Below are 15,179 nucleotides of genomic sequence, written 5' to 3'. Positions count from 1 at the left end.
AGGGATAAAGAAGTAGCTAACAAGAGAGCCCTCCTTTCCCCACAGAAAACAGGCTCCTCCCCACTAATTACATAGCTTCATTAGCATGGCAAGGCTCACCTGGAGAAATAGACATCTTGTGTGTAAGTGCTTGAAGAGAAGCTGGCTTCTTTACTACAAGGACAAGTTTCTATCATACAAAACTGCAGCTTAAGTTCAATGAACACTTCTGGCTTTCAACTGAAGTATTATGCATTAAAATTTCTTTGCACACCACAGTAACAGCAATCTTCTCCAGTCACTGGGACCGAAAATTTCTTTCAGAGCATTACCATCAGCCACTTCTTTTTCTCCCCCTATAACCTATCACTGGACCATCTTATCCTCTTATGATTTCAAGTATCATCCCTACATTAATTAACTCTTCTCCAAACATCTCATGTATGCATGCTAGTTGTTCAAAATCAATATGACCAAGCCCAGTATGACCTTTTCTCCCACCCACCACACTGTCACAACCACATTACTCCACTACCCAGGCACATAACCTGGGTCAGGGGTGGGCAATTATTTCAGCTAGAGGGCCGCTCAATGAGTTTTGGTGAGCTGTCAAGGGCCACAGGGGTAGCCCTGGCCCTTGACAAATGCCCTGCCCCCTGAATGCCATCTTGGGACTGGAAGTCCCAACCCTGCCCCCGTCATGACCTCTGTCACTGGAAGTCCATCCCCTTACCCCGGAAGTACTCTTTTTGGGAGGGGTGGGGGTTGCCACCTTGAAACCAGAAAAGAAAAACAAATCATATGCTAAAAAACTTAAAAATCAAACATGCACTGTAATTTATTTTAATTTTATTTAAAAAATATTTTGTCCAATTTATGTGCATTTACATAGTGTATCTAGAGGCAATTACATAATAACTTAAATACAGTCTTATTCTTTTATACTCTGTAGTGGGGTGTGGGGGCATGCAGAGTGCAGGTATGGGAGGTGGATGTGAATGTAGGACTGTGCGGGGGCTGTGGGAATATGATAGGGGGTTGGAGTATGTGAGGGCTGTGGGAGGGTGTGGGTGGGCCCTGGGGCGTAAGAGTCCCTGGAGCTGCATGTGGTGGCAGCGAGTAGGGTCAGCTCTGCCTGGCTCCACAGTGCCCAGCTCCCTGCACTCCCACCCCAGTCCCTAGCTACAGGTGGTGGCAGTGTGTGGCACCAGCCCCACCTAGCCCAATAGCTCTCCTGCCCAAGTCCCCAGCCACACATGGCAGCTGGGTGTGGGGCCAGCTTCACCTGGCCCCATAGTGCATAGCTCCTGTGTTCCTGCCCAAATCCCTGGCTGTAGGTGGTGGAAGCATGAGGGACAGGCCCCACCAGGCCCATAACACATAGCTCCCACCCAAGACCCTGGCTGCACATCGGCAGCATGTGAGGCTAGCCCCACCTGGCTCAATAGCACTTCTCTGGCCGCAGGGTAGCAGTATATGGGGCTAGCCTGTCCCAGCTCCATAGCGCACAGCTCCTGCAGTCCTGCAGCATGGGAACAGCCCAGCTTGGCCCCATAGAATGCAGCTCCCCACACTCCCACCCCTTTCCCCCTGAAGGAGTCCCTGGCCCCAGCCCAGTGGGGCCCTTACCTGCATTTCCAGGCTTGCGGGCGGGGAGGGCTGGAAAGAGCCTTGGGGTGGCCAGGCACAAGCTCTGCCAAGCAACAGCTTCCTGTCTCTAATGTCCCGTGGCTTGGGGCTGGGGAGGTTCAGGCCAGGCTGGGTTGGGGGAGTGGGGGGTGTTGCTTAGCCACCAAAGCTGCACTTCCTGCATGGAGGCAGCCAGGGTTTACAGAGGGGCCCCACGGGACAGATGGAATAGCCTTGCGGGCCAGAACTAGCTGACAGGACGTATTTTGATTCAATCATCTTTGAAGATCCACACACATCAAGACTACTTTAATTCTGCCTTTATGACACCCACCACAGCATGTGACACCCACCTAGCTCTGTTAAGGCTTTTACATACTACCATTATGAAAAATAAGAAACTTTGCATTACATTTGTTTTCTGTAACAGATGTTCTCATGTAATGTCTACAACAATGTCTTTGCCTGGAATTACTTGTGCTCATTTCAAACCATTATAAATTAAAGTTACTTTTTTCTTCCTTTAGAAGAGGTATATCATAATATGATGGGCAAAAGTCTCTTTTGTTTCCTTCCTTTTGCCCACCCCTAATGACCAAAACTTATGAAAAGTCTCTGTTAATAAAGCTTCTCTATTATTAGAAAATGCATCACAGAAGCATTTTTCATTTGCCTTATTTTACGTCTGTAATTGTTTTCCCCCTAGATCTGGGATTTTCAGTGTCTTTATACTTCACTATTTTAACACTTTGAAGGATATTAAGCCAGTTAGTATAAAGGATGACCTACCATTCATAGTATGTGTTTTCTTCTTTAACCGTGTATCTTGCTCCTCAAATACCATACTTCAAAATCTATCCCAGATATGTCTTATACTTCCTTTTCTTGAATATAAGCAATTTCTACTTGCATCTTTCCCTTTGTGGGAGATATTTAATTTTAAATGTCTTAGCTCCCAAAATACAGACATTTTTAAACTTGCTAATTATAAGTACCTCAAAGTTTTTTCAAACTTTTTCAGTCTCCACTATTATTTCACTGAACTGATGAGTAAAGCTGGTTTTTGCTTTCTTTGTATAAGCTATACATTTATTATACATTGGTGGATGGACATAAATGTAATTACTAATCCAAAACAGCTTACTAAATTAAAAGCACTGAAGAAAGTTTTATATCTAGTGCTACTAATCTAAAAGTCATCTAGCCGGAATGTAGGAATCTACAAAGTACCAATGGAGAGGCAAAATCCCTATTTGTTACAATTTCAGATTTCCAAATTTTGAAAACCAAGCCTCTGATGTAAAAATGTAAGTGTACATTTGCCCATGGTGGGATGGGCATGCCTTTCAGAGCCCATGTGCTAAAAATGAACTGCTGCAAGTTAGTGGAAATTTTGGCTGACACTTCCCCAGTCTGCCTCTCTCCCCAACTAGTATTCTGCCCCTTTTATCTACAGTTACCTTATAATGGCTTCTAGGGTTAGAGTGCTGTCTCTAAGTTTATCTTTTGAAGTGCATCAATCAAAATGGATACATGCACAGGTTGTGCACGCTGCCAATCATGACCTCTAGCATTCTGTAGGATCAGTCTCACATACTGTAGATTTGCAAAGTGTACCCTAGGCTCTGGAATACATGACCTAAAATGTATCACTGAAACGTAATATTCACTATTTTGGCTACTGTAACTTTATTGTCATAAAAACTTAAATATCACTGATGGTGCCGAATAAGAAAGTCTAAATATGTAAGTTCAGAGTGTGACACGTTTGGCAAATAACACTTCTGGTCATTTCAACTCAGATAATTTAATAGGTTATTGATTAAAAACAACTTCTTTTCTAGCTTTCAGAACTATTTTTCCAAACTGAACAATAAAGAAAAAATTCCGTCCCAGACTTAAAGAGTCTTGCTTTCACACGGTCCACTGAAGTTAAAAAAAAAAAATCTTATCAGCATTATAACAGAACTTCTAACTGTAGGTACAGATGCTCACACGTCAGCAACAGATTTCCTTTGTAAAATATATATTTCCTCTATAAATTAAATTACATGTGTGTGGGTGAGCACACATGTGCGCGCACGCACACACATAGTCTGTTACTGCCCACTGGACAAAGAACATTGTTTTGAAATCTGAGTGTTTGGTAAGCAAATCAGATTTTAAGAAACCACTCTGAAGAACAGGACAAAGTAAGAATTCAGAACAGTAACAACAACATCCAATTTCATTTAGCTTAATAATTACATTAGGGACTAAATGCATTTAACTTTTATTTAAATAGACATATTATTATAATCCAGCATGCCAATGTGCTGACAATTAAGAATTCCCTCGTTAATGCTTGTTACTGAAGGAACATAAGAGCCCCATAGTATCAGATTTCAGGTTGAGTTTGAGTTCAGGAAAGGGTAGTTAGATATTTCTTTAAGTGCACTAAGTGAATTTGATTTGAAAAAATATTCTGTATCTTGAAAACAAAGGTTTGCACCTAGGTGAAGTTTCCTTGTTAAACTGTTTTTATTGAAGTATTTAAGAAGAATAGAACTAAATTTAAGAACTGTTGCTTAAGCTCTCAGTTGTAGGGAAATTTGCTTTACTTCTATGCGAGCTATGCTTTTTTGGTTGTTTTCATTAAGGAACAGATGTAAAAATACATTGTGTTACAGTGCCGAAGACACTTTTTGTAAAGAGAAACTATTACATGCTCACTTACTTAGAGCCTATGTCTTATGCCCCCACAATGTTGTTACGACCATCTTGTTAACCCCTTGAATGTCTAAGTATATTCATTTTTTTCACTGAAGTAAATGCAATTCTATGAAGAGATAGCTAATTAATTCTTACCTTGGAAACTAAATCAATATTAAATCGCCTGCCCTCTTTAACAATTTGGGAGTAGGTAATTTTCTTTGGTTCCAGGTTAGAAACTTCAGTTGTTGATGCATTGTCAGTTTTTTCTATTTCCAAAGTAGAATGGCCAGAAGTTGCATCATAGGAACTTTCTCTTTCAGAGATAACCTCTGTATCTTCCCCTTCTGGTGTACACTCCAGATCATTACTTGCAATTGTTTCTGGAGACATTTCACAGCCCTTGGTCCCTAATAACTGTTTATCTAGAGCCAAGCACCCTTTTTCAGATTGCTGAGCAGTCTCATTAGTAACAGAACCTCCCAAGTCAGGCAGTTTTGACAACGCACCAGCTTCTTCAACATCTTCAGCTGAATCCTGACTGATTAGAACACAAAAACAGAGATTTAAAAACTTGAAGTTTGATCTAGTGCAAGAAATGAAGAACTTCAGAAACATTTTAATTAAAAGCATTAAAGTGAACTACCTGATCAAAATAAGGTCTTATTTAGAATGGCTACAGTACCCTGCTGCTTTCACTCTAAAGTTGTAACTCACCAGGGCTACATTTCTGCAAATCAAATAACAGGCTTGAAATCCCCGTTTCTGCATAAAACTAAGACTGGATGTATCCGCACATGAATTTAAGCACACTTAAATTTGATTCATATTAAGCTAATGCGCATTAAGCGTTTTTTGGCAGGTGTCTACCCATGGTGAAACTTGGGACTTTTAGTCACTCCAGCCCTGCCACATGCCCGTGTGGCCACCAGGGGGAGCTCCAGCCTCCATATACAGGGCTGCCAGCATTTGGCAGCCATGCTGAAGGGAGAGTCAGCTGCCAGCACTTGGCAGCCATCTTGAAAGCACACCTTATAAACTGTGACCTCTGGGCTGACAGAGCAGCAGCATGGCATAGATGCAGGCAGCACGTGCCTGCCCTGATCCTGCCGCAGCTGCACTTCCCAGGCCTCACTGCTCCAGCTCCTGGCCCTGTGGCTGGTACAGCAGGCACATCCAGGTAGCTTCGCCAGTGGGTTGTGGCAACCCTGATGTGCACTCCCACAAGGCCCTGAAGCCTCTCCCCACAACGCATATGTTGGGCCTGCAGAAGCAAAAGACAGAAGCCTTTTGTGAGAGTTTGCAACATTTCAGAGATTAGATACTCTGCACCAGGGTTCATACACTTCATGGCTACAGATCAGAGGTCGGCCATGCATGGGTGCCCAGGGACCATGTTAAGCTCTCCAGGCAGGGCTGGGTCCAGGTGGCCACTGGACGCAAGCTGCCTGCCTCCCCTGCTCCCTTCACAGGGCAGAACAGGCCAGGTTGCTGGCAGCATCTGCTCGCACAGCTCCAGACCCTGCTCCCTCCCTCCTCTCTGCAGGCCAGCCACTCTGCCACACTGCCGCCCAGCCCATGGCACCTGGGCTCAGGGCACGTGGGGCTCCCAGACAACTGGGGTGAGAGGCTGGTCCTACCCCTGCTCTCCCCACTGGGGGCCTTTCCAGGGAGGTGCTCCAGGTTTGGTCCCCCCTGGACTGCTACTGTGCCCTGAGCATGCCCCTGCTGCATGTGCCCCAGGCAGTGCATGATGAGCCAGCTGTTTGTGCAGGCAGAGGGCTGCCTGAGCCACTATACCCTGCTGATGATGATCCTGGTGGTGCCCTGACCACACCTGTGCTCCTCTTTCTGGTGGCACATCACCAGAAGCATCATGGTGGAGTGCAGGAGAAGACAGGCCACCCTCGCAGGGATGCAGCCTATCTCCTGGGGTTGCAAAATGTGGGTCAGCTCCTGCATGAAGGGCATGGTCTTTTGGACATAAACAGATCAACAATTGAACTCGGTCACGGCCACCCACTGTGCCCACAAGACCCTGGCCTTCATGCAACAATGCTGTGCCATCCGCGGGTGGCTACACGCATGTATTCCACTGGAAATGGTGTCATAAATGTGGGTGTTTGAGCACCCACCCCGTGTGAATGGCCTCTTGATGCTGGCCCTGCCCCAGAGCACTACGAGGTTGCACACCACCTCCCAGGTCCAGCTGGGGATCCAGGCACTCAGGATAGGTGTGGACACATGGGCAGAGCTGGGGCTTGATGGGGACAATGTGCTGGAAATGCTCCCTACACCAGCTCTCTGGGCCCCTGTGAGTCTGCCCCTGCGATGCTGGCCCTGGAGGGCTGCTAGCAGCATCCTGGACAGGGGCGCAAGCAGGGACTGTGAGCCACGTGGCAGAGGTGCTTTACCACAGTGCCTTCAAAGAGACAGAGGTGGGGGTACAAAACTCCAGGGAGCAGGTGTTGGCCCAGCTGCTGTAGAAAGCAGGGCCAGAAGCCCCGGGACGAATCTCATGTGTGGCCAAGAAGCAGCTCCAGCAAGGGGACAGGACAGGCAAAGGCTGCATGGGTCCTGTCCAGGAGGGACACATGGGGGCCTGGTAGGCTTCTGCATGTAGCACTCTGTGCTGTGTGCCCCAGGACACAAAATGGCTGAAGGCTTTTATAGCCTGCAGCTAGGGGCTGCCAGACAGCAGCCCAGCCCTGGAGGAAGAGAGGTGGTCACGCCAGGAGCCCTGGGGCTGGATTATGGCTGGCCGCCTAGTGACTGGGCAGACCCAGAACTAAAGTCCCTGCATTAACATGTTATTAATATATCTACATATGCATAAGTGTGCTTTAACTAATTGTGCCTAAATTTGATGCTTGCTTTATGCAGGGATCAAATTTAGGTGCAATTAGCCTAAAATCACCATTTTTAAGGTGCATTAATGGCGCGCATGTGTAGAACTGCACCCTTAATGTACCTTAAATTGGGCTAATGTGCTTTAAATACTCATGTGTAGACACACCCACTAAGATTAATATAAACATGAATACCTACAGCTGTCAAACTGATAAACAGCCCTGCAGATAGTTACCTAAAGTAGAGACCATTCATATCACCTTAGAAAGTAGACTGTAGCTTACAAAAAGCTTATACTTTTCTGATCAAATCTGCCTTTAACATGACACCCCCTGCTTTCTGCCTAACTTCAGACTAACATGGCTAAATTACAACATGATATTAAAAATAAACATCCATTAAAAGATAACCTGAAGAGTTTTATTTTTATCTATGAATATGTAAAGCTGCTTTAACATCCCAGCCATTACACCACTGAAAATAACTGAAAACTAAATTCAGTTCTTCATTTGATAAAGGATATTTTGTCTCTAAGAGTCTACCATCTCCTCAGGAAGTATGGGAATTTGGTCTGAAATTTTAGCCTATAAGAACTTTCAGTTTACCTATTTAGCTTGGATGCTAAAATTTCACTAAAGGGGTGGATCAGACTGCAGGATATAGTAATTAAACATACATAGATCACACTTTTTTATTGAATCCCATTCATAAGGCATTAATGCTAAATGAGTAACCAATTATCACAGACTAACAGAACACAGTAAGACAAATGTGGCTTTATGCTCATCTCAAATGTCTTTGATATAAACTATTTATAATACATACTTATTTCTAGAAAATGCTTCTCTCACACAATCACATGTTAACTCATTAATGAATAGAACTTTAATATATGTGGCCTCATCAGCCAAAGAAATTTTAGAACAAGTTTATTCTATAAATCTTAAGGGGTGCAAGGCATTCCATTCTGGTTCATTATGAGGTCATGCATACAACTTGTACATCTTACGAAACATGATTTGTCTCCATTTCCAATCATACTCCCCACTGCCTCCTCCTCCCCCAACCCCTTGGTTTTGTTTAAGAGCCACAGTCTTATTATCTTATATCTATGGTGGCAGAGCCTCATTCTTCTTTCGTCCATTTCCAGCAATCAGTTCCTGAGGTCCTGTACACACCATGGGGGTTTAATTCAGTTTAGTTCTCCCTAAATTTAAGTGATGGATTTTAAAAAACTCGTTTCAATTTAGGGAGAATTAAACCAAATTAACCCCCCATGGCATGTACACAAGAGTGGGGGCCCAATCCTTAGAGCTTACCTGCCTCTCTGGTGGTGGGGGGCGAGAGTGGGGGCAAGCTGCTGGCAGGTTGGGAGGTCCTTGAGCTGTGCAGGGACCCTGTGTTTCCCTCCACAGCTGCGGGGGGGCCGGTACATTCCTCTGCAGCAGCACCCCCCACACTGCACCTGCCCACTGGCACCTGGCCCAGGAGGTCCCAGGAGGCACTGCAGCCACAGAGGGAAGCACTGGGCCCCCAACACAGCTCAGGGAGCCACATAGGCTCTGGAAGAAAAGAAAAAAAGGAAACAAAATATCAGGCTCCTCAGTGCTTTTTATTTTCCCCCTTCAGTCAAACCTGCCTGCATGGGCTGCTGCCGGGTCACAGAGCCCCTATGCTGTGCAGAGCTGGTGCTTCCCTCCACAGTGGCAGTACCCCACAGGACTACACAGGCTGGGCACCAGCAGGCAGATGCAGCCTGGTGGGGCCCCGCAGCTGCAAAGGAAAGCACTGGGGTCCCCTGCAGCAAAAGGACTATGCAACCCGTCAGCAGCTCATTTCCCCCGCCCTGCCACGCTGCAACAGAGGCAGGTAAGCTCCAGCACCCCTGCAATGCTCCCACTGCCTTCCTGCCACCTGGGACTGCCTGGGAATGGCTGGCTTGCCCCTGGGGCAGAGCAGCAAGGCGGTAGGAGGGTGGTACTGGTGGCAGGAGAAGACAGCGGGGATGGTGCTAACAGCAACGCCACTGAAGTAGAATACACAGCCAAACATGATTTTGCCATTAAAGCAGTGCAAAAGGGCATTTAAACCATCTTAAAAGACCAATTTTGTGGCATGTACAAAAGGACCCTGGAATTTAGGCTTAGTTCACCTGCTGCCTGGCTTTTGCTGAATGATGATTTTACTTACTATATTCCTTGCTTATCCTCAAGAAGGCTCAGAAAAAGGAGGAGACTTTCACTGAGAGGATGAGTGAATAGAGACAAGAAGGTCCCTGACACAAGACAAGCCTCACAACAGCCATAAATTCTTCCCACATTTCTCTAGCACAGGAACTTTATGAAAACCCTGGAAATCAGGCATTCAGGTAATAGCCACATGGAATATAGGCAGTTTCCTTAACTACCAAATACTCCCCCCTTCCCTTCTCCCCCCTCTGAGGGATTACAGTTCCCAAATTAACTTAACACAAACATACGTATAATCTAAGTTTTATTTTAGAAAGCAGGAAATTAACTATATGTGTTTTCATCTTTACTGGCATTGTCTGTAACCTTTAGTACAATATAATGAAAGCATGCCTTGTGCAATTCTGGTTAATCGCTAACATGAGAATCATAATGGCAATAAAGTTAGAGGGCAGTCACCACAGGTAAGTATTCTGTGTAGTTGGCCTCCTTTTTCTAATGACAACATTCTTTAAAATTCTCCTTGTAAAGCAAAACTGCACATTTAATCTCATCTATCTTTTTTAGCTTGAACTTCAATATTGTCTACCTCAGCAACTAATACTTTTGAACTTAGAATTTTAGTTTATGTTACCAACAAAGATGAATGAAATCAATGTCATTATAAGTTAAAGGAGTTTGGCAATACTTTTGTATTATCTTTTTATCTTTATACCACAAGCCATTAATGCACTGAACAAACAATCTCTTCTAAGGTGAAACCTAATGAACTGTGATTTTAAAGGTGACCTATAAAGGTACAGTATCAAATAGCAGTAACTATCAATATAGGTAAATTTCCCATAACAGCTAAGAAGCATTCTGCAGACTTACCAAAAGACCTACTTCTCTTCTCTGCAGTCTCAGGGGTAGGAGACTGTCTGGACCAGCAGAAGAAAACTCTCCAGATTGTTCTCACTCTCCCATTTTGTATATTTGAAGAGTGCCATTGGTTAGCCAGAAGGGCACAGCATAAATCAGCTTATCCACACACAAAACACATTCTCCACTTTTCTGGAAAGATATACTTTTGTTGGTCTTGGGATGGCACTCCTTTGCACTATCAAAATTTCCCCCATCAAGTAAACCCACCCAAAGTAATGCTAACCAAGCAGAAGCATAAGGATTTCTTAGGGTCATATCTTTTATTGGACTACTTGCATAGTTAGGATACTTAGACAAGTTTTTGGATGCAAGTCCTTCTTCATTAAGTCTGAGTAGTAAAAACCAGCATAGCACAGTAAAAAAAACAAATAAACATGCGATCAAAAGCTTGTTTACCCTAATCACAGCTATGTAATTTGTCCAACAATAGATATCACCTTAAGAAATCCCGGCCTCTAGTATAATTCCTAGTACACCATGGACAGCTGCATCACCCTAACACTACCATAACATGGAAGATAACAAAACCCAGGACTTACACTGGAAAATCCCAAACCTAAAGAGCTAAACTTGACTATCTAATCATCAGAAGCAAACTTCCCACTGCCAAACAGACTTAATAGCCTTGTGTTAACAAGAAATTCTTGACAATGTATCTCCATTGCTAATACAAACAACACCCCGCCCTACAACCATCAGAATTCATGGATCCTACACATGCCTTCCCCAAAATGTGATATATCTGATCCTATGCACCAAATGCCCTCATGGCAACTACATGAGTGAAACCAAACAGCAACTAAACAACAGAATGAACTCTCACAGAAAAATATAAAAGACAGAGACATACAAACACCATTGAAGTACATTTATCAGAACAAGTACCCCCTCTTTGACCTCACTAGTCTCGTGTGTAAATCTATCCTTTATCTAACACTTTTAAAATATTAACTTGGGAACAAAACTTCATAAGCTGACTGGACACTAAGAACCAAGGGCTTAACACTGATACTGGTTTCATGGCACGTTATAAAACCTATCTGATCTCTGAATTCTTTCAACACATGAAAGGTGAGACTGACCCTACTCCCTTTTGACAGGCCTTCATCTCCCAGTAATCAGCTTCTTTTCTACTGCTAATTGTTTGTCTGCTACCCCTGGGAATTTCTCTCTCCTGTCTTCCATCTGGGTTTTTTTTATTAGAATGTCCAGGCTTTTACTCCTCAGATGCAAAGAAGATTGTCTTACATTCAGAAGTTTGTCCAACTCTACTCCAACTAGGTAGTTAGTCCAATATAAGATATTACCCTAAGAAATCCTTACCTCTTGCATAATTCCTCAACCACCATCACTACATCATCACTCTAAAAGTACCAATAGCCAAGTAAATACATTGCAGAATCTCGGAATTCAGCATCATATAAATGTAACTAACTCACCTGCACTCACTACACCAGAACTGTCCAACTGCATGCTGCACCAATGGGGGTCACATGCCCAGCAGGTCACACCAGGACAAGTAACAGGTTCTCAGGTTGCACACCACATGGACACCCCTCTCCTGCTATACTATGCACCCATGTCCCTCATCCCACTGCTGCACCATGCACTTACATTCCTTTTCACCACTGCACTGAAAGCCTGCATCCCTCCCCACTGCTGCGTTGCATGTCCCTGTGGGTGCATCTCCTTCTACCACACCCTGTACAAGGTCTCAGGCTCACCCTAAGCTCCCCAAACCATGCCGTGCTGCACTGCCCCACTCCATGGGAAAAGCAGCAGGCATTAAAAGCCCAAGAAGGGAGAGGGAGCTGGGAAATAATGATGAAGTGATAGCTGGGCACAGGCCAGAGAGTAGTAACATGCAAGCCATGAGTTGGAAAGCCCTACTCTACACTTAACACTCTCTACCAGCACTACTTCCAGCAATCCAAAAATAAATAAATGAATAAATAAATAAATAAATAATCAGTGTAGCGTTTTCACTATCATTTTTTGTTTAAATTTGCTGCACAAGCATTTGCCCCTTCTCTACAACCCAATTACAGAACCTTCCACCAAAATTATATAATAGAGCAACAGTTAATATTGAGCTCTGGACCAAAATGCAAGCAATTCTGTCAGTTCTGGAAGTAGGGTTTTTATACAACTGTAAAGATGGGACCACAGGAATGCAGGAATCTCCATAATAAATCAAGTTTTCAATACAGGTACTACTGCCTATTATTCTGCCACTGAGATGGTGACAGTGTCACTGCTATCACCAAAATAAATAATTTATCAAATTAATTAAAATATCTTGCTACTGCATTTACAGTTTTATGTGTCAGCTTTTTCAGTACTCTGAGATAGAAATTATTTTTGTTTAGAGACCTGAATTCTCTTAATACGAGCTCATTGAACACAGTTTTACTTCCACTCTGGATGCGGTACTTGCCATTTCCTATAAACACATTCCTATTGGCCATCCTACCAGTTTCTGTGTTCTTCATTGTCAACTGTCTTAAAAAACAAAGTGAAGCATTCATTTAGTTTGGAGCCATACCTAAATTATCTTTGCTCTGTGACCTGGCCTAATTCTTTTCTGTTTTTCTTAGCATCTGACAAAGTAGGCTGATGTCTAATGAAAACTTATGCATCTCTGAACAAATCAGTCTACACTGCCACCGTGCCCTCCTTTCTGCCTTTCCACTTCTACATTTCTTTTTCAAAGTTCAACTCAATTTCACTTCTGCTTGGGATGCAAATTCCTGATAAGTTTAGAACCTTTTGTTTAGATATCCTAAGCCACTTTCACAGTTATTTATTTCTTTTCTCCTGTTAACTTTGCAAGCCAGTTTTTTAATAAAAAATTTAATTACCAACACGTTTTTATCTTTCTAATTATATTGAATTAACTTGTGATCTCTTCATCTAAGGGCATTGTTTAAAACCAACTCTCCCAAACATTATTCATAGATTCATAGTTGTTAAGGGAAGAAAGGGACCTCTCGAGATCATCAGGTCCAGCCCCGCTCCGCTTGGGTAGGAATGACTGCTGGGGTCAGATGATGCCAGAAAGGTGAGCGTCCAGGCATTTTTTGAAAATATCCAGAGTAGGTGTTTGTACCACTTTTGGTGGAAGTCTATTCCAGACCAGGGACACTCAAGTTGTAAAGAAGTTTTTCCTTATGTCTAATCTAAAGCAATCTTCTAGCAATCTATGACTGCTAGTCCTAGTCTTCCCCTGGGAAACCTTGGAGAACAGATGTTCTCCCAGTCCCTGATATGAGTCCTTTATATATTGACAGGCTGCCACCAAGTCCCCTCTGATCCTTCTCTTCTCCAAGCTGAACAGACCCATGTCTCTAAACCTCTCGTTGTATGGCCTGCTCTGCATATCTCTAACCATACACATAGCCATCCTTTGGATGCCCTCAAGCTTCTCCATAACCTTCCTGAAGTGTGGTACCCAGAACTGGATGCAGTACTCCAGCTGCAGTCTCACGAAGGCTGAGTAAAGCAGGAGGATGACATCTTTAGTCTTGTTTGAGATGCATCAGTAGATGTATGCCAGTGTTTGGTTTGCTTTGCTGGCTAAGGCATTGCATTAGTGGCTCATGTTTATTGTATGGTCCAGGGATTTTCAACGTTTTTTAAGGAGTGTACCTCTTCTGGGTGCACTTCTGGCAGAGTGGGGGTTAGGGGATGCTGGCGGCCAGATGAGGAGCAAGGGGGCTTTCACGCGGTGGCACAGGGTACTGGATGGCAGTGGCAGCCACCATATGCGAGGCTCCCCCACCCCCAGCGTGCAGCCAGCTGGCAGCACCTGTGAGGCCCACAGAGGGGAACAACTACCCTCACCTCCCACCCAACCCTGCTCCTGGGAGGCAGCAGTGCGGGGTGGTGGTGCTCTGTCCCCTCCTGCGCATACTACCTAGCCCTTTTCCAAGTACCCCCAGGGGTATGTGTACCCCCCAGTTGACAACCCCTGGTATGGTCTATCAAGATTATATACACAATTATATGGGAACAGATAGATGAAAAATAATAACATATATGAGACTAAACAATATTCATAGGGACAGAGTTAAAATGACTGTGGTTTTGAAGCTGATGTTACAATATGTATAATTTTTATTTTAATGAAGATGAATTAGATAACATTAACAGGGGAAGCAGTTTGTAGGCAGTTGCTGGAAGCAAGAGGAGGAAGGAGGAGAGCAGAAGGCGAGAAGCAAGGCACCAGATCCTGCCTAGGAAAGGTAAGTGATCCAGCTGCTTATGCCTTTGGTTTTGCTGAGTGTGTGTTTGGTGGGCTTTGTGTGCTGGGGTGTGTGCTCTAAAAACTTGGGAGTGATTGTTGACTACTGTGTGATTGTTGATTGTTGTGGGATTGCTGCCTGGGCCTGACAGAAGCCCTAACAAAGGGGCTGAGTCAGCCCAGGCCCAGAAGGGTATAAAAGGAGACTCCCCAAGTGACCAGGGAGCCAGTGATCAGGTAGCCTGTGAACAGGGACTGCAAACAGGGGAAGTAGTTTGCAGGCAGTTGCTGGAGGCAAGAAGAGGAGGGAGAGAAGACTAGAAGCCCACAGCAGTTTGCAGGCCAGTTCGTGGGCAGTAGCATAGCCTATTACCATACAACAGTGGGGATGCATTGTACCTCACGCTCCCCGCCTTGGCCCCAACGGGCGCTCCCTTCCCTTGCACCACTGAGGCCAACACCCAGACAAAACCCATGGTTACAGCCTCTACCCAGATGGAGGCCCTGGCACGGGCTGCCAGCAACTGGGAATGGGAGCAAGGTCACCCCCACCTGTGGTGTATACTCCTAAGTGAGGTCCCTGGAGTCCCAAGTGACTGAGCTCCAGGCCCATATAGTTTCATAGTTTCATAGTTTGTAGGGTCGGAAGGGACCTGAGCAGATCATCTAGTCCG

The 15,179-nt window shown here is 44.5% G+C and overlaps 1 protein-coding gene across 1 annotated transcript in view; it reads right to left on the bottom strand.

Moving 5' to 3' along the window:
* CHM (CHM, Rab escort protein 1) overlaps positions 1–15,179 on the bottom strand; it is a 146,406-nt gene that overhangs the window by 75,777 nt on the left and 55,450 nt on the right. Inside the window, exon 5 of the mRNA XM_019536476.1 lies at positions 4,456–4,840. Within this exon, the coding sequence (XP_019392021.1) occupies positions 4,456–4,840 (385 nt within the window). The remainder of the gene's footprint in view (positions 1–4,455; positions 4,841–15,179) is intronic.

The sequence above is a fragment of the Crocodylus porosus genome, unplaced genomic scaffold, assembly GCF_001723895.1.
Source record: "Crocodylus porosus isolate Cpor-Errol unplaced genomic scaffold, CroPor_comp1, whole genome shotgun sequence".
Taxonomy (NCBI): Eukaryota; Metazoa; Chordata; order Crocodylia; family Crocodylidae; genus Crocodylus; species Crocodylus porosus.
Note: the sequence above shows the minus strand (reverse complement) of the source record. Positions and strands in the feature narration are given on the sequence as shown.